General features: G+C 33.4%; 1 protein-coding gene across 4 annotated transcripts in view; it reads left to right on the top strand.

The window, feature by feature from the left end:
- Window positions 1–21,050, top strand: part of STXBP5 (syntaxin binding protein 5) — a 167,646-nt gene that overhangs the window by 113,398 nt on the left and 33,198 nt on the right. Inside the window, exons 19-22 of one of the 4 annotated variants that reach the window (XM_036871184.1) lie at window positions 3,994–4,056; window positions 8,562–8,621; window positions 8,724–8,771; window positions 19,931–19,981. In XM_036871184.1, the coding sequence (XP_036727079.1) occupies window positions 3,994–4,056; window positions 8,562–8,621; window positions 8,724–8,771; window positions 19,931–19,981 (222 nt within the window). Of the gene's footprint in view, window positions 1–3,990; window positions 4,057–8,561; window positions 8,622–8,723; window positions 8,772–19,930; window positions 19,982–21,050 lie in introns of all 4 variants that reach the window. The other 3 variants (XM_036871183.1, XM_036871185.1, XM_036871186.1) reach the window with 3 other exon arrangements.

Raw genomic sequence — 21,050 nt, 5'->3', positions numbered from 1 at the left:
TACCTTTTGACCCGCTTCACCCATTTCTCCTCCCATCCCCCGCCACCTCTGGCAACCATCCATATTTTTAGATTCCACATGTAAGTGAGATTATATGGTATTTGTCTTTCTCTGCCTGACTTACTTCACTTAGCATAATGCCCTCAAGGTCCATCCACATTGTCACAAATGGCAAAATTTCATTCATTTTTATGGCTGAATAATATTCCATTGTATATGTATAACTCATTTTTTCATCTGTGCATCCACCAGTGGACACTTAGATTGTTTCTATATATCACTACTGTTTAAAGACCTGCTATCTTAGTGTTTTATCAAGAAAAAGTTTATTTATATATACAGATATTTTGTCAGAGATTAATAAATGCATACCTATAATTACATCTGTCATCTTAGAACTGTAAAGACTAGTTTTATTATTTTTTTCCAAAATCTTTAGTGTGATGAAAGTGAAAAAGAAAAAAAAAAACTACTTGTTGTCATTCAAAAGCTTCCTATCCAGTGAAGACAAATAATATATAGTTCAAAATAGAAAACACTCCTCATAAACCCAATTCAGTACTCAGTGTTCTCTAAATGTTACTATAAGAGCTTTCTTAGGGACTGTAGAGGTTGTGACGTCATGAATTTTACCAGACGAATTGAAAAGCAGATACTGGTCATACGTGCACATATGTCGATATCATACCTGACAGCTTCTGAGGCCTAGACATGCAGCCTCTTGTCTGTTGCCCAGCTATCCCAAGCTCCTGGTGTGTGTTTATTTGTAATTTTTAAATACTTTGGAAGAATTCTTTTCATTTCAATCTCCAAGCAAATTAATTTCCATATTGTTTACTTTGCATTTTGCCATGCCTTATAGTTTTTGTCTATAGCGTAAAATACCTTGCTAGGGTTTCTCCTAAGAATTGAGGCCATCCTATAAGATAGATTAGTTTTATATGATTCATATATATCTGTGAAAAGAAAGTATTTCTTTAGAGCTCTTTTAAAAATGTGATAGTATAGTTTTTAAGAGTTATAGCCCTAGAAGATAAGTAATGTGCAGTACAGGCATACCTCGGAGATATTGCAGGTTCAGTTCCAGACCACCACATTAAAGCAAATATGGCAATAAAGCGAGTCACATGTATTTTTTGGTTTTCCAGTGCGTATAAAAGTTTTGTTTACACTATACTGTAGTCTGTTAAGTGTGCAGTAGCATTATGTCTAAAAAAACACAATGTACAGGCCTTGATTTTTTTTTTTTTTTTTTTCAGGCCTTGATTTTAAAATACTTCATTGCTAAAAAATCTAACAAACCATTATCTGAGCTTTTAGCAGGTCATAACCTTTCTGCTGGTGGAGGGTCTTGCCTCAGTGTCGAAGGCTGCTGACTGGTCAGGGCAGTGGCTGCCGAAGGCTGGGGTGGGTATGGTAACTTCTTAAAATAAGACAACAGTGGCGTGTGCTGCATCGATTGGCTCTTCCTTTCACGATTTTACTCACAGTCAAACCCTCTCAAACCCTGCCGATACTTTATCAACTAAGTTTATGTAATATTCTAAATCCTTTGTTCTCATTTCAACAGTCTTCCCAGCATCTTCACCAGGGGTAGATTTCATCTCAAGAAACCAGTTTCTTTGTTCATCCATAAGAAGCAACTCCTCATCTGTTTAAAGTTTTATCATGAGATTGTAGCAATTCGGTCCCATCTTCGGACTCCCTTTCTAATTCTAGTTCTCGTGCTGTTTCCACCACATCTGCAGTTACCTCCACTAAAGTCTTGAACTTCTCAAAGTCAAACATGAGGGTTGGAATCAACTTCTTCCAAACTCCTGTTAATGTTGGTATTTCGACCTCTTCCCATGAATCACATTTGTTCTTAATGGTATCTAGAATGGTGAATCCTTTCCATATGGTTTTCAATTGACTTTGCTCAGATCCATCAGAGGAATCACTATCTATGGCAGCTATAGCCTTACAAAATGACAGAAATATATTATATGTAAAATATATATATATAAAATATATAATATTATTTAAGAAATATAATAAGATGTGAAAGTTGAAATTACTCCTTGATCCATGAGCTGCAGAACGGATGTTGTGTTGGCAGCCATGAAAGCAACATTAATCTCATAGTACATTTCCATCAGAGCTTTTGGGTAACCAGGTACATTGTCAATAAACAGTAATATTTTGAAAGGAATCTTTTTTTCTGAACAGTAGATCTCAACAGTGGGCTTAAAAGATTTAATAAACCATGTTATAAACAGAAGTATTGTGATCCAGGCTTTGTTGTTCCATGTATAGAGCACAGGCAGAGTAGATTTAACATAATTCTTAAGGTTCCTAGGATTCTTCAGAATGGTAAATGAGCATTGGCTTCAATTTCAAGTCACCAGCTGCATAACCCCTAACAAGAGAGCGATCCTGTCCTTTGAAGCTTTGAAGCCAGGCATTAACTTCTCCTCTCTAGCTATGCACGTCCTAGATGGCATCTTCCAACAGAAGGCTGTTTCATCTACATTGAGAATCTATTGTCTGGTATAGCCGCCCTCATTAATTATCTTACTAGATCTTCTGGATAACTTGCTGCAGCTTCTACATCAGCCCTTGCTGCTTCACTCTGCCCTTTTATGTTATGGAGAGGGCTTCTTTCCTTAAACGTCATGAACCAACCTCTGCCAGCTTCAAACTTTTCTGCAGCTTCCCCACCTCTCTCAATCTTCATAGAATTGAAGAGAGTTAGGGCCTTCCTCTGGATTAGGTTTTGGATTAAGGGAATGTGGTGGCTGATTTGATCTTCTATCCAAACCACTGAAACTTTCTCCATATCAACATTAAGGCTGTTTCACTTTATCATTCATGTGTTCACTGGAGTAGCACTTCTAACTTCCTTCAAGAACTTTTCCTTTGCAGTCACAATTTGGCTAACTATTTGGCTCAAGAGGCCTAGCTTTGAGCCTGTCTGGGCTTTTGACATGCCTTCCTCACCAAGCTTAATTATTTCTCATTTTGGATTTAAAGAGAAAGGAGAGTGACTGACTGACTCTTCCTTTCACTTGAACACTTAGAGGTCACTGTAGGGTTATTAACTGATCTACTTTCAATATTGTGTCTCAGAGAATAGGGAGGCCTGAGGAGACGGAGAGGAATGGGGGAAGGGCGGGTCAGTGGAGCAGTCAGAACACACACATTTATCAACTGAGTTTGCTATCTTACATGAGCGTGGTTCATGGTGCCCCAAAACAATTAAAATAGTAACATCAAAGATCACTGATCACAGATCACCATAACAAATGCAATATTTCAGACTTTTTTATTATTATTATGAGAATTACTGAGATGTGACATAGAGACACGAAGTGAGCAAATGCTGTTGAAAACAATGGTGCTTGTAGGCTTTCTCAATGGAGGGTTGCCACAGCCTTCAATTTGTAAAAAAAAATACAATACAAGCAAAGTGAAAAGTGCAGTAAAACAAGGTATGCTTGTATTTTAAATATTGCAAACTTAGAAGCACACAATATTTTCTTAATTATTATTCAGTGATATTTAAGGGAGGTACTTGAGATATACTTAGGGGAAACCACTTTGAGGTTTGAGTTGAGAGTCCTTATGATGTAAAAATCACCAAATTTATTACCAAGTATTTATTCTCCGTCAAGTGAAATCCAATAAAAGGTATGTCATATGCCCTCAAATTGCCAACTTTAAACAAAATCCTGTGTTATATCTAATGTCCCTGAAAAATAGCAAATTATCTCTTTTGGAATTGTTTCTTATTTAACTGATGACTGCTGTGTTAGTTTGAGGTGTTTTAATATCAGAATACTCCTATATTCTTATCTCAAAACTAATGAGCATAGTATCAATGCCAGCATAGTCTGCTAACCTGCTGGGTTTTTTTTAAATGGACTGTCATTAAATACATACTGTAAATAGGAGGTAAAACTGCCCTTATATAAACTTGTGGTGTGATTTGGTTTTGGTTTTGTTTTTTAGCAGGTCTGTGCGATATTAGTGAAGGGACTGTAGTCCCAGAAGATCGCTGCAAATCTCCAACTTCTGGTAATTTGGTTTTTATTTTATTACTAATTATAATTCTACAAAAAATACAGCCTGTCAAATTTTTATAGGTAAGCGTTTAAAACACACCTACAAGGAACTTTTGTGTCACATATTTATTCTTAAAATCATAACTGTATTCTTTGCATTCTCATTAAGTGAAAAGGAATGCATTTAGATAAAAATCTACAGCTGTTACCTGTTAAGAGTCATGTAACTGTTTACTTAGCTTTCTAATATTTACACTTTTTTGGGAAAATGTATTTTACTTCTTAACATTGGATCGAAGGTTTCGTCATCTACAGTTTTGTCTTTGCTCTCAGCATGCTGGAGTCATCTGGTAGAATAGTGCTCTAATCCATGAATAATGTTCACCTAAATGTTATGAAAGATTTTTAATACTTATTATCTAATGGTGACTGTGGACAGTGAGAATAATTGTAGACTAGTTACATTTGTTTTTGTTTTTGATCAAAGTAATACGAGATATAATTTTATATCTGTAATAAAGCATTTGTCCTTTCTTATCCGTATATTAGTCTCATGTAACCTATGTATATATTAATATTTCAGAGTAACATTACTTTTTGAGTCTCTTTACAATTAGGAGGATCCTGAATTTACTATTTTTTTTAGTGGATTGAAACTTTGCTAAAATTTAATAAGGTTAACTTCATAATTTTAACTGACGTATTTATTAAATCATTCTGGCTGGGAATTTTCATCAGCTTTCTACTGGAAAGATTGTTCTTAACATAAAGTAACACTGTTCTTAGACAGATTTTGATCCTTGCGTAGGTAGTTCTACATCAGAAATAATTTTAAGAATGGGAAAAATTGAGAGGTGCATTTTACTTTACTCCCTCATATTTCAGTTTACCATTCTGTTAGATCTAGGACCAATAGAACTTTTGTGAGGTTTTCTTTTTAAAATTGCATTTTCCTGATATTGCTCAAGTTAATCATTTCTTTTCTTAAAATATATGCACCTTCTGGTTTTCTTAATATTCAAATTTCATATTTAAGTACACTCATTACACTAATAAAACATATGGAATACAGGAATCACTCATATCATTAGCACCTAATATTAAGGCTGAACGTTGGTAGAATAACATTGAACAAATAATATGGAGCAATACGTACTTCCCATCTCACAGGACTAGAGTTATTTCTGAATATGATTTAGAATTATAATATCTCTTAATTATTACTGTTCTTCCTCCAACCATATACAGTACTATTCTGATCTTCTCACCTTCCCTAAAGGCCATATGAATGCACTTGTCAGTATGTTAAGACTATAAGCCACATTTGATAACTTGGACATGTGATATATTGTCTTTCAGTATATTAAATGACTATCAAATGTGTTTTAACAAGATTCAGCCCAAGTAAATTAATACTCCTTTTCACCCTAAGTCAGACTTTCAATAGGTGTATATTTCTAGCAATTTGGAGTAACCCAACAAGAGGTAATTGTAGATAAATATGTAAGTACATTTCAGCATAATTATTCAATAGATAAATATAAAAAAAATGCATACTGGTAAAAACCCTCCAGGTTCTCTCTTGTACCAGAGAAACTCAAACATCATTCAACATTTTCAAATATACTGTGCTCTTTGGTTCACATGAAAAGAAAATATAGTTTTAACGTGCAGAAATTTGTATGACACCAGGCATATTTTTAGGTGAGGTTGAAATGCAAAGTAAAAATTGAGACCTCAGAAATCATTGATAAATCACAAATTCTCATCTTTAGATATAAACTCTTAGTTTATTTAGTTTAGTCTTTGATTACGCTCTGAAAGAACGAAGAGTTATCTGAAGAGTTATATTCATTCATGCAGATCAGAAAAGACTACTTTTAAAAAAAACAAACCACACTTTGGTAGACAGTAGTTGTACCTAATACATGTTTCATATACCAGGAGATGGATGTCAGTCATGCATAAGTACTAAGAACTACCATAGAAACTAAAACAAAGCTCTGGAAATAGTTACTAGAAAACAACGTTTGTGTTTATGAGAGAAGAAATGTATAAAAAGTGGGTTGGGAGTTCAACTGAATTCCTAATAAATACTAAGAAGAGGACCTCTATTATAAAAATGAAAAGTAACCATATGCCCTTTATCAAAACCAATATGTTCATTTGAAATAATACATATAAGTGAAGAGAAACTTTTCTGAAAGGCTTTTAAAGCCCATAACCAAGATTTGTGATCTGAACAGTTTAGCCAACTAATATCAAAGCTCTATTCAAAAATCATCCTGAGAAAATCCAAGTTATGAATATAGTTTTCCCTTTCCATTTATCTTTAAATAAACCAACAATCTCTCTGAAATAGAAAATTAATTCTGCCATCCTGAAGTAACATACAAAATTATTTCTGCCATCTTCATTTGATCTTTATTTCAAAGAACTCAGATTGCTTCACTGAGCACTTCTCTAATGTTGGGATATATTTTAGTGCTGCATCCAAAATTTGTGTGTGTGTGTGTGTTTGTGTGTGTGTGTGTGTGTGTGTGTGTGTGTGTGTATGTATGTATATGTATATATACATTTCAAATTAAAGAAAACCCAAGGCTACATACCATGAGATGGTGCCCTCAGGAGTTTCTATGTACCCTAAAAAAACCCAAAAGCTGTATGTATTTTCTGTGTTAATTTAATCTAATTTTAAAAATATATTCAAGTAGGAAATGCTAAAAACATTTTTGGAACTTTTTCATGAGCTGTCACAGAAGTTATGACAACTGGTAGTAGGCATTTTCAGTTCGGGGAAAAATATATCTGCTTCTTTTATTCACATTTACGGCTTATGTTGCCTATTTTTATGTTAGAAATACAGGACATTTTTATAATTTTATATTTGTGTTCAGATATGCTATCTTGCTATTAGTCTGATATGAAATATATCAAATAAAACAAGTGTTAATAAATTTTTGTACATCCATGTGGTTATGTAGTATCAGAGATGAATATTTTAAAGTATATGTAACATCTTCTCATAACCATTATCTTCTTTAAATCTGAATTATATTATATGAAAAAGGAGTGTACCCTATTTCTATTCCTGAAAATGTTGCTGAGCTCAGTGTTACTTATGTGATATTTTTTGATATAGGATTTATGAGGATCTATAAATGCTATTTAGCAAAAATAACATAGTTTTAAAAGAGTAATTTTTATAAGACTGTCTTAGAAGTAATTGGATCCTGCCAATGTTGACAGGCTTTACTTGGTCTGAGAAGAGACTTCAAGGATGTTTTCCACCTGGCCACAGAAAGAAAGTACGATTTTGTGGGGGAAGGTCAAATTTTGACCTTATTTATTAAGGCTCAGTACTTTCACCGGGATAAAAAAGAAATCAGGGTAGAAAAACCATTTTATTTACTTCCAGTTATGTTCTAGATAGTCATTTCTAGCAGAAAAGCTTTATTCGTTCAGCAAATGTTTACTTAGAGATTCCTACATGCAAAGCACTCCACTGAGTCCAAAAGAGATGCAAATATCAATCAGATAGGGTCCCAGCTTCTCAATTCAGTTCAGTGGGAAAGGTCAGGTGTGTGTAAACTTAAAATATAGGGCGTTAAGTGATTAACATCATAAGAGAAGTAACAGGTGAACTTTTACAGGAATTCAAAGAAGGGGAGGTGATTTATAGCTGGAGAGATGGTGAAAATTTTAATGGGTGAGATATCATTTGAAATGTGTTATAAAGATAGGTAGTTTGACTCTAATAATAAAGTCAACTAGAATACTACTTAGGATTCCCTTTATAATAAAAGGTTTGTGTTAGAGATTAAAGAAATACAATGAAAATTAAGAACATCTTTTTAAGGAAAAAGGACTAAAAGCTTAATTATAAAATTATTAGAGAAACGTATTGAAAGTCACAGTTGAAATAAAATATTTCTTACCTCATTAAATTTAAGTAAATATTTGAACATATCTAAAATTATAAGTATCATCCTCAGTATTTTAAAGACCTCTATGGTACTAGTAGAATTTATATATGATTTTAAAGTTTGTATCTAGAAAGCTAACTCTAAAATAAACTTTACCAGTATAGTACTTATACAGGATTCTAAGTGCTACTAGATAAACCTTATTCAGTTAACTAATATCAAGAATTTTTACATTTTCTTTCAGAAACAGATAACTCCTTATATTTTTCTTTATCTGTTCTCTAACTTATAATGTATACCAAGATTTTGCCAAATGGTTGTAACTTATGGAAAAATTATTATACATTAGGGTTAATATTTATATATACTAGAGATTGGTCGACCATGAAAGATAATGCACTACTGATTGCTGTTCTTACTGTAATATTATAAGAATTATTATTAACTATATACATGATATTTTCTTCTGGCCAGTAGTATGGGAACTTGTTTTAGGGGTTACCAGATTACTTTGTTTGTACTTTTCCCTGTGACAACTCAGTGTTTGTGACTGACTATGTGCCTGTTCCTTCCATTGTCTTCATTTGTGTAGGTTCTTCATCACCACACAATTCAGATGATGAACAAAAAGTGAATAATTTTATAGAAAAGGGTATAGTATCTTTATTTTACAGTATTTTCTTTTAATTACATTTAATTCATGTAGTTTACTTTGAATAGATTTTGACATTTTGTATCAAAATATTATTTTCAGTGAAGATCAAAAGCAGAAAGTTTTCCAAGATGGTAGCCAGTGATATAGGTAGGAAATAGACATTTCTATTTTGTTTCTAATCCTTGCTATATGCAATGCTAACTCAATACCAGAAAATTATCTAATGCATTGCATTTTGTATATATTAATTTGTTATTCCTATGCTAAACAATCATCTCCTGGGCTGTGTTTCTTCTAAACTCATTGGGGCAATAATTATTAAAAATCAGTTAAACTGGGGTTGCAGTTCTTCCTCTGACTTAACAGTGTGAATTGTTCTATTAATTTTTATTTTTGCTTTATCTTAAAATAAAGCAGGGTTCAATTTATGCCATACGTAGTACAGTTTTATACTTCAAAGTTTTGAAATTATTTTCTTTATAGTTTTACTTGTATTTTTTCCTACCTGTCTTCTATCCTCACATTATCCAGACTCCAGATTTCAAGGAAGTGGTTCTTTAAAATATTGACGTTTAGTCCGTAATCTGTACTACCCTTGGGTTAAATGGGGATTTTCTACGACTCCTTCCCCCCAAGTAAAAATGAGTGATACTTTGAAATTAATTACTCAGTCCAAGATTTTCAAAGTTTCAAACTGGGGGATAAAATATATAATTAAACTTTAGGGACATAATCAAACTAGGGTTTTTTAGTCATAAAAATTTGAATTTTGTCTGAAGATTTTTACAAGCCTGAGAAACACCATTTTACTAAAAGAGAATACATTTAATCTTTGATGTAAATCCAAAAATTTTATTACACTGTTAACATATTACTTATTTCCCCCAAAACTCCCACCATATATTCATTGAATTGTATTAAATTAGATGAATTTCTAGGCAGCTGGAATAGATTTACGTCTTTTCAACTGATAAAGTTTAATATGTGGTAAATTTCTAAAATTCTTAGAAGTAGCATCCATATTGTTTGCATGTTGTAAATTGAACCCTGCTTAGTCATATTAACACTGGCTGACTTTTAGCACCTCTGGTCATTTTTTGAATAACGCGGTTTATTCTTGGGCAAAGGGCTCTTCATTTATGGAGTATCAATTATTTATCTCTATGTATTTGTGGTACTTTAGTGAATCATTTGGTAACATTTAAATCACTTTCATTATCTACGAGCACTACTGCATAATTCTTTTTCAACCAATTTCCTTTTTAGGATATACTATCTTAATAGTACTTTAGAGGTTCTTTTACTGTCATGTAATGTAAAAAGTTAGAAGGGACTTTTCTACATATAATTTATCAAAGAACTTGTAGAATTTAATTACCTAGGAATTTTACCTTGCATGAAAGTTACTTTGTACATAACTAAATTTCTCAAATAATTTATCTGTTTGATTTTCGATCCTGGGGTTATGTTTGCTTTGTTAAATGTTTTGACTCACTTTCCTTTTTTTTCTGTGTTATGAATAGAATATGTAACGTGGAATATCTGAGTGTGATTATTTGAAAGGCTTTAATAAATTTCTTAGGATTGAGAACATTATTGGAAGGATAGTTCTTTGGTAACATAAAAAAGAAAGCAAGAATGTTATCAGCAAGTTTTTTTGTCATGCCACTTTCTATAGTTATATTTTTTGGGAAGCATATTAACTTTATTCAACTTTTCAAACTTATGTTAGCTATACAGTTATAAATAATTATTTTTCGTCTCCAGAAACCACTGTTATATCTCCTATTTTTATATATAATGTTAATTGTTTTCAGTTGGAATCTTTCAATATTTTTTTTGAAGTATAATTGACTTACAATATTATAATAGGTTCAGGTGTACAACAAAGTGATTCAGTATTTTTATACATTATCTACCATACAAAGTTATAGTATTTGTGACTGTATTCCCTGTGCTATACATTACATCCCTGTGACTGACTTACTTTATAACTGGTAGTTTTTTAATTCCAACATATATCTCAAGGTATATAGAAGGCAAGCTTACTTCTCAATTTTTTCTTCATTCAGATGGAGACTATGCCATTTTAGATTGTAAAGTTTTTTCAGTTTAAACAAAAAAAACACAGTTTATCTCCCTACATTAGTGTCTAGTTTTGTAATAAGACTTAGCATAAAATATGCTACTGAAAAACACATAAAACGTCAATGAAACATTGGGAAAAAAATTCATAAAATCTCCTAAAGACCTCTCCTTTTTTCTATCAATACTTAAAGCTTAATAGTATCAAATGTGCTAGGACTCCTTGAGCGTTCTGACCTCACTATGTTCCCTATCATCCAATCCCATACTTGCTCTAAAGGATCCTGAACCTCATAAAATTATCACCTTGTTCTTCCTCAGTCTACAGACATTTATTGCTTCAGCTTAGGCAGTTATGCTGTGGCCTAATAAAGGAAAGCATAAGAATTAAGCCTCGAACCTCCAAGACTGGCACTGGTGAAAGAACGACCTTATGTGGAAGGCTGACAGAATGTATTGGCTCTGAAGTTTTGTCCCTAAGTTTTACTTACACTTTGAAAGTAACTGCTGCTTGTGTCATATTGGAGAGGATGGGGCCAGGGGGTGTACAGGATGTCATTCTCATGTTAACAATCTGACTCAACCGTGGAAAATCAACTGTTTTTTGCTGCCTGACAGTACAGCTGAAATAGCTGAGACGGTAACAATCTTTTTAAAATATACTTAACAATTACAATTTTCCTAGCACGCTGTAGCAACCATTTATAAATATTTTTTTCTTACTTAATCCACTCAGTAACCTCAATTAGCTACTTACTGTTATTTCCCTGTTTCACAGATGAGGACACTAAGAGTTAAAGAGTATGTAGCGTATCTGTTGGCTACACAGCTAGCAAATGTCGGAGCCATGATTTATACTGAGCTTGTCCAACTCCACTGTTTGTCCTCTTAACACTATCCTGTATTACCTCTTAAGAAGATTTACTGAAGGCTGTAAGGATTCAAAAACAAATCTGTTGTGTGATTTGAAACTAGATAATCTGGCTCTGACCCTGTTCTATCTACATGGTAACCTGGAAAAAAGGTGGCTCATGTTAAATTCTGTCCAAGCACTAGGTCATGGGGGCCATCATGGTACCCATCACGCAAATATAATATACAGTGCCTGGAAGTCTACCTTCCTCAAAGAGCAGACTCAAGTGAAAGTAACTAGAGTGGACAGTAGGGTTCCCGAACCCATCTACCCAAAGCCTGGCTTCATTGTTTGTTTCCTGACCGACAGCTAACTCAGGTAAATGATACTGACAATGACTTCATTGTTCGTGCATAAGAATAGCAGCCTAAAAAGACATAACTTTAGTCTTGTGAATTTAACAGTAAAAATATAGCATAGTATAATGCAACTGCAGCATCCCTATGCATGTAATACACATATAGTGATTTGTTTTGCTTGTTCATACCTTATGAATAATTTTTGTTAGTAAAATCTTAATGGCCAACATTTCCAAAATCAATAACTTTCCTGTAGTTAGTTAGCAATTTCTGTAAATCATTTAGAAAATAAGATTGCTTATCAATTTTTTATTTGTTCATTATTTATATTTTATAAAATTTCAGAAATATATAAAGCTTTTTATTATTCTAAGTTTATATAAAAATAGTCCTAAAATATGTATCTTTGTTAAAGTATTAAACAAATTTTTCATGATATACTTATGAATAAAATATGGTCCAGATGTTAGCTAGATTGTTAGATCTTGAAATTACACGATTAAATTTCTCTAAAGATCATTCTATTTCATTATGAGTCTATTTCAGTCTGAAAGTAGATTTCTAGCTGGATTCTGTAGTCTACAACCCTGCCCATGCCCCATCTTATTACTAATTTTCATATAGAAGGAATGATTATCAAGTTGATTACATGAAACTGTGAAGGGGAAATAATACTGGAGATGAAAGAATAAAGATTTGAAAGTATGGTGACTTAATTAGTGCTGTGCCAAAACGAACAGAATATTAGCTCTATTTTTTCTTAATTGGGGTGTAGTTGCTTTACAGTGCTGTGCTAGCTTCTGCTGCACAGTGAAGTGAATCAGCCATACGTATACATGTATCCCTTCTTTTTTGGATTTCCTTCCCATTTAGGTCATCAGAGAGCATTAAGTAGAGTTCCCTGTGCTATACAGCAGGTTCTCATTAGTTATCTGTTTTATACATAGTGGTGTATATATGTCAATCCCAATCTCCCGATTCATCCCACCCCAGTAGCTCTATTTAATGAACACCTCCTAAGTTCTAGACATTTTACTAGATACTTGTCATATGGTATTTATTAATATAGGAAAGGTAATACCTCCAGGGCCCTTTTTATGTCTCAAATTCTGAACTAGCAGTTACTTAGGGAATAATTGATTTTCTTTCTTAGCAAAAACTGAAGTAATTTTTGAAGTCTACTTAAATGAAGATAATGTCCAAGTGCTGTTTTCATGAGTTCTCCTATACATGAGTGCCAATGATTCCTTTTTTATATTGAAGTGTTCTAACAGACTTAAATCTGTTCTGAACCATTATATTCTAAATCACTAACTTATTAAATCCTACAGTTTTAAAGCAGCTCAAGCCCCTTTATTTTTCAAGGAAAGAATTTGAGCCTATCCAAAGTAATATCCCATGATCATGACTTAGTCAAGATCAGAATCCCGGTCTGTTGACTCTACACTGTAGCATGTCCCTGCTCTCATAGTGTATGGTCTCTTCTTGTGCTATCTTCCCAATTCTTTTGTATTTACAATTCGAAAAATAAGTTCTCAGAGGTTTATTTGGAGTTCGCCATACGAATTTGAAAAGGTATGTATGAAATCAAGTAGAATTTTAAGTTTTAAAATTATTCTAATTCATTATAAAACAAATTAGTAGTGATATTTCTAGTTTATATTCCCCAATATTCAACCCAAAATGTGGCTGCTACATCTATAGAAGTTCATCTTTACATTTAATCCACAATATGGCTACTGAAAGAACAGAAGCTCATCTGGAAAGAGAAGATGAGTCAAGTGTGCAGTAACACCGTTTTTACAGGTAACTTTAATACTTTCCACTTTGAAAAAAGCGTATTACTTACTCTTAATTGTCAAGAATGAAATTTCACAGACAGGTACTTTAAAACCATTATACAAGTAGGAATTCCTCTAAATGAATTCTTTTTTCTTTTTCAGGATGACTAAAATCTGAAGAGTATGGCATATTGTGTACTCAAACTCTAATTCTATTTCTTAGTGTATTTTCTGTCAAATTTCATAATAAAATCTGCTCAGCAAAGTCTGTTTGTGTTTTATTACCAGTACTTACTGTATATGCGTCTCTCTATAGAATCATCTTTTTCTTACATTAGAAGGATATGCAATGATCTTTCTAGAAATTACTTGCTGTTTGCTTCCTAACATAAAGAAAATTAGTCCAAATTAAAGTTATGTTACTGAAATAGTTTTTTGTCAACTATCGTTTGAACAGTACTATTGATGTGGCAATTTATTTTCTGTCATTACTTATTGTATTTATTTGCTAGAGTTGCCATAGGAAAATACTGCAAACTGGGTCGGTTAAACAATAGAAATTTACTTTCTCTAGAATAGTTCTAGAGGCTAGAAGTCCAAGATCAAGGCATTGACAGGTTCTTTTTTTTCCTTCTGAGGCCTCTCTCCTTGGTTTACAGATGGTTGCCTTCTTTCTGTGTCCTCACGTAGTCTGTTCTTCTAGGCACGTGCACCCCTAGTGTGTCTGTGTATCCAGATTTCTTCTTCTTATATGTGCCAATCAGATTGGATGAGCACCCACACTTAGAGGCCTCATTTCAACTTAATCGCCTCTTTAAAGGTCCTATCTCCAAATAGGTCGTATTCTGAGTTAGTAAGGGTTAGGGCTTCAACATATGAATTCGGGGGGAATAATTCAGCACACAGCACTTATTATGTTAAGTTTATGTAATACCTTCTATAGGAAATGCTTTGAGATGTTTTTAATTATGGTGATATCCTAGACGTTAAGTTTTATGAGTTTGTGGAAAGTACGTAGAGACAGGAAAAATAATGAAGACAAAAGCTCTAAGAGTTCAAGAACTAAGAGCACTTGTAATAGCCAGATCTTTAGCAGACAGGTATTAGTATCTCTTTAAAGTTTCTCCTTCATCTTAGGTAATGGATAAGTGTTTTGTATTTCCAAAAGTTGTCCTTTTGATTAATAAGCCTATATTTAATTTGTCCTCTTTTTCTCTCTATTTCATTTCGTGAAGAAATTCAGCTTCTTTCTAAAAATTCCAATAACAGTTTTTATTTATATTTTCATTCATTGCCATGTTTATTGAACATACACATTAAGTGCTAGACACATGCATAGATGCAGTAATTTGCAAAATAAATTCTGTTCCCAAATTCATAGAATTTATATTCTAGGATGGGAGGTAGAAACTGACATTATTAGTTCAAATGACTATTAAAATAGTGTGTGATAGGAGAGTTTCTACTTCTTGGTCCCACTTTCCCCCTTGGATTGCTTGCTCTATCCTACAAGCTGATTTTTAGTCTTTTTTTTTTTTTTTAATTCTGATTGCTTTTATTTAATATGCATACATTTCGACATTATCCATGAAAAGTGTTGCATTGGATCTCTGCAGGTGAGAAAAGTGATATTGTCACTTTATTCTAACTATTGAACTGCTCTCAATGTAAACAAAGATCCATCTGCTTTTTTGGCATCTTCTTCATACTGTCATAATAAGAAGTCATTTTACCTTTTATTGTTGGTACATTGTTTAATATAAAATTCATAGTTCTGTTTTCCTTTAAAAAACCTTCCTTAGAAAAATAAGATGTGGGACACAGTGGGTAGAAAAGCTAAAGGAAAATTTCAAAGCATCTGTGTAATTTCAGAGAAGCAGTAAGAATCTCTATAATTGAGAAACTTTTCTTTGCAAAGAACTAAAAAGCATCAACCGTGACGAAACTGGCAACTCTGGTATAATGGCCCAAGCAGTCCCCTTGCCTTAAGATTTGCTTCTCTTGAACATCATGCATCTTTCCTTGGTGTTGAAACTACCATTGCAGACATGATTGTTGTGATTAAGTGTAACTTCATTATTCTTTACAATCAAACGCAGCTCTTTACTGCTTATTCAGCCAGCCAGCTTGATATTCTCATTCAGGTTTATAAGAAGAGAGAGCAAAGACTCAGGTTAACAGCCTGCTGAGACATATCTCTGACTCCAGTTTTCTTCAGACGGAAGAAACTTCTTTACTGTCATTCCCATTGTTTCTGCTGTGGACAAAGGCATAGAAAAAGAGAGCTATTTTATAGTTTCTAGTGACAGAGGATTTCAAAGCAAGGAAGATACTGGGTACCAGGGCAAGAGTTGAAGAATACACAGATAAAGAAGAGAAAAACAGGCAATTTGCCTTCCAAGAACTCATTCAGATCATATGTTTTCAGTTTGAAAACCTCAGTGGAAGCTGAGTAACTTCAAAGCATGAGCAGAAGTTTCTTTTTCAGTGTGATGAAATCAGGTGACAAGATAATTGTGTTGGCAAGTGCTTCTGAGACTCCTGAGAAGTAAAAATATGAGCTTCAGAAAATGCTGGATGAAGTCTGCAACTGCTTCCTCACAAAATTACAACCAGAGTACAGTTTATAAGCCAGGAGGACTAACTAGAGGTTCTCCAGAAGTGGATCCACCTCTCCTGGACCTGCCACCAAGGAGGTTGATTAAACACACCTGAAAACAAGGATATTCCTCTGAAGTAGTCACAAAAACTGAAAGATAGAAACATTTAGCCTAAATTTCAACTTTAGACCTTGGGTTTGGAACTTAGCCTCTACAGAAGACAACAGTAAAACTAGTCAAAATACATGAGGCTCTTATTTCCAGGCATTGAGCAATCCAGGACTGTCATCCTCACGAGAAAGAAAAACCATGCGGTGAAACACAGTTCTCTGCCAGAGAATACTTTTCCTGTTTCAGTGCAGAGTGATTAGAACCCAAGTGGAATTGCAGTCTCATTAAGCCAAGGAGGAAGAAATTGGAGTTCTGGGCTTCTAAAGTGACTGGAATTTGTGAGGGAGGGCACTAGAGAAGAAGGAACTGCTTCAAGGGGGATTCCTAGAAGTCCCTGTGGAGATTCAATGCAAGTCCTTGCCTTAGGGCTGGGCCGCATATGAGCTGGTCAAGACTTGAGTAGGCCTACTTAACAACCACCTGCTGTGAGGCTGAGAGCTGGCCAGTGATATCAGAGGTCATGCGATGCTGGGAGTAGACCTAGTGAGACCTTGCTGAGCACCTCATTCATTCTGTTTATATCCCAGCAAGGCCACTCTTGAAGAGTAAGGATCAGTTCTTAGCATAAGAGCCATACCCTAGAACAAAGTTCTAACTGAAATAGACCCACCCCAGCAAAGAATAAAACCAAGCTTGATATCCACCAGTAATTTAACTGCATGGCAGAACAAAACTCAACACCAGTTAAGGTTGATGGTATAATCCAGGCTCCCTTCAACATATTATCTACTAGTCAGTCAAAACATATGTCCACATTCAATCAAAAGTTCCTAGACATGTGAAATAAAAATTCAAAATCATGAGAAAATATGACCCATAATCAAGAATTTAAAAAATCAGTAGAAAGACTATAAGATGACCTAGATGTTGAAATTAGCAGCCAAGAGTTTTAAAGCAGCTGCTATAATATTATGTGTTCAGGTACTGAAATGGGAAAATGGTCATAGTGAGTGAACAGATGGAGAATATCAGCAGAGAAAATTAAAACTTTAACAAAGTGAAATACTAGTACTGAAAAGTTCAGTATCTGAAACTATATGATCAATTCATCAGATGGGTTTAGTATCACTAGATGGAGACTACAGAAGAAAGGTCTATGGAACCTGAAGGCATAGATATAAATTACACAGGAAATGCCAAGGAATGAAATCTTTTCCCCCCTCCACCGCTTCCCCATAAAAATATAAATTACTCAGGTTATTTCGCTTCTTATGTTTAGATATAGAACTTAGTTTTTGAAATGAACTTAAAAAGAGATTGAGCTTATAGTTGTGCATGCCATTCTATATTTATATCCTAAAAGTTTTTTTTCCATTTTCTTGTTTTAGTTAATTGGAATATTACCATAGAATTAGAATAAAGAAATATTGGGCTGTTTACAAGTATATTAGTAGCTCATCTGTGTAACATTTTACAGTTTATGAAAAAGTCATTTTGTTTATTATTAATAAATAATAACTAACGTTTATCAAATCCACACTGTGTAAGGTATTATGCCTAATGTTTTGCTTATGTCATCTTATATAATCTTCACAACTGTGAAATTGTCATTATTATCTATTCCCATTTTACAGATGAGGAAATTTAAGGTTTAGAGAGGCAAAGTGATTGGCCTAAGGTCACACACCTAGAAGTCGGTTGAATTAGATATAAACTCATATTTGGTCTGATTCCAAATCCAGTCCTAACCACCGTACTTTACACTTCCACATTTTACAAACTAGATGTTGAAGCTTATTCAAGAAATGTTTGCTGTGGACTTATTGTATCTACATACTGGGTTTGATGAATTAGTCTTGTTCCCTATCCTGAAGTTGCTTTTAGTCTAGGGACCTTGATGCTCTCTGTGGTCCACATAACAGCAGCAGCAGCATCTCCTGGGAGCCTGTTAGAAGTGCAAGAATCTGATTTCACAAGATACCCAGGTGACTGGTGTGCACATTCAAGATTTATAAGCACTTGATTGAGTTTCAGAATAACTTAATCAAATCAGAGTAGCAGGGTCTAGAGAGGCATGCACATCATCTGATTCTGAAAGAGTATCTTTAGACTGTACCTGACTGATTTTTCTCCTTCGGATATTGTATAGATATTATTTATCAGTCTACATGCATTGTACCTTTGATATTTGGTGAAAACCTCTGAATTCTTTCAAAAGTTTAATATTGCATTTTTAAAAACATTTTGGGAGGGGTATAGTATCTTCTAGGTTTAAGAGAATTGGATATTAAATACAAGAGCAGCCATTTATATGAGATCAACCAACCAGAGATTTCATTTGGCTATTTTAGTTTTCTATTACTTTTTATCTTTTAGCTGGGATTGATTAAGTCTGTGTGAAAATGGGATAAGACTGATTCATATATTTGACCCATTGTCGTTATTTTTTAAAGGATGCTAATTAGATTAATGAAGCTTAGAAATAAATACTTGATTTCCCCCTATCCCTTCCCAGTTTGCCTAATGCCTCTTTCCTAACACTGGATTTGTCATTTTTTTAGATGTGGAAGTTATGTACTATGACTGGATTTCTCTTTGTTTACATGGCGCCCTTATGGACTAGCAGGGTCTGTTCTTTAAATATCTCCTAACAGTCCAAAATTTAACCCAATATACACATTCATGTATTAACAAACAAATGCTTTTTCAAAATTTCACATAGGAAGCACTATTCTGTTACGCATGCACTGCCACTAACATGATAGATGTTGTTAAACACCTCCTAACTTTAAATCACTTCCTAGATTTAGACAATAACTGATTTTCAGGATGGAAAGTGAATTTCAGTAGGTTTTTACATAGGCTTTTGTATTATTCTAATCCAAAATAGAAATATCTGTAGTTTATATTTTTGTAAATACCCTAATTTTAGACTGAGCATGACTTTTTTTGTTTTTTACTAAAATGTAAATTGAGTTGTTGACATATATGAAGAAATGGATGAGCCAAATATTTTTGTGATGTAATCAAATACTTCAATTTGATTGTAGATATAGGATGTCCTATATTCAAGAGATTAACTTAAAAAAGAATGAGCCTAATACCTGTGAAGACGAGGAGCTGGAAAGATTTTATTGTATCACATACCCAAATTCAGTCTTATGCCTCTATTGTCCTTATCTGCAACACCTTCTTTCTGAGAAATGACTTTGCTTCCTTAGAAAAGCCTAGCCCTTTCCTGTGAGCCTAAGAAATAATTAACAGTTAGAATTTAAAAGGCTTCCTTGAAGTGAGAGCTTCAAGCACTCAAAGATGTTACAGTCAAGTAAGTACAAACGTTTTAAAAAGTTGAAAATAAGATTTACTTTCCACCCATAACATTATTAATCATATCTTAATTATCTTAGCATCTAGACTTAGTAAGAAAAATATTCACTCCTATCTTGAAGAGCAGTTGGTATGAATAAGCATGAATCAGATATTCTTCAGAACTTTAAAAATGCATTTTATTTTTCAGCAAAAATGTCAAGGAAGTTAAGCTTGCCTACTGACCTAAAGCCTGACTTAGGTAAGTAAAATAAATAAATGAAAATACATAGTAGTTAAACTCTCTTTAATGGGAAGACAAGGAAATCAGGAGATTTAAAATGACCATAGACTAGATTTTCATTGAAAATCAAGTTTAAAATGACTAAGTGTTTAAGGATTAATAGCCTTCAGGATGCTATCTGTAAATTGTAAAGGATAATTATAATATAAATTTAAGCAAATCAAAATAATATATTTCCTCAGCCCTGTCATACTTTATATCTAAACAAAATTTAGTGTTAAGATTAAAATATGTGTGATTTTAGATTAATTTCTATTAACCGTCTGAAAACTTATTTTGAACTTTATTATTTATAAACTTATTTTATGAGAATTTAATATTTTCAAAATAAATGACTAGTTTTCTGTATTACAGTGAATCTCATATCAAGAATCATTATTACTTTTTGATGATAATAAGGTGGGAAATATATCTTTTCTGTATCACTTTCTATGCAACCTATCCATTAGGAAAGCAGAGTGAATATATTCACACATTCCTTCTGCTTTATATCCAGCTCCAAAACAGCTCCCTGGTATCCCAGGATAGGGACAAATGACATTTCAATAAAGACAAAAATAAGATTCCATATAGTAAATATAAAGCAGGATTTCCATTTTAATTTTAGAATTTCTATTGCCTTTAAGTGGATAAGAAGTATGACTGCATACGGATGATTTCACCCATGTTTGTCTTAGAAACAACTAGATTTTCTCCTTTGTATTTGCTCACCCACCTCATCTTCTCACTGTTAATTCTCTAGATTCCTTGACTATCTTCTTATGCATAATACAGACTTAGGTATTGGTCCATTTCACCTTACTGATTTTTAGCATTTCCAAATCATAGTTTTATCTCAGTTATACTGATAGCATGTTACTATGAGTGAGTAGGCATAATATCTTCCACTGTCATCAGTGAAAGGTTCCATTCCTGAACATAGGAAAAACAGTTTAGTAGAACCCTGTAATACCCCTGGTGTTAAGGGAACCAGAAATAAATTCTAGAATGTTGAATAACATATGTTTTGAGAAGAGCATAGTTCCCT

Source organism: Balaenoptera musculus, chromosome 12, assembly GCF_009873245.2.
Source record: "Balaenoptera musculus isolate JJ_BM4_2016_0621 chromosome 12, mBalMus1.pri.v3, whole genome shotgun sequence".
NCBI classification, from domain to species: Eukaryota; Metazoa; Chordata; class Mammalia; order Artiodactyla; family Balaenopteridae; genus Balaenoptera; species Balaenoptera musculus.
The sequence above is the reverse complement of the archived record's forward strand: the minus strand, read 5'-3'. Positions and strand labels throughout refer to the sequence as shown.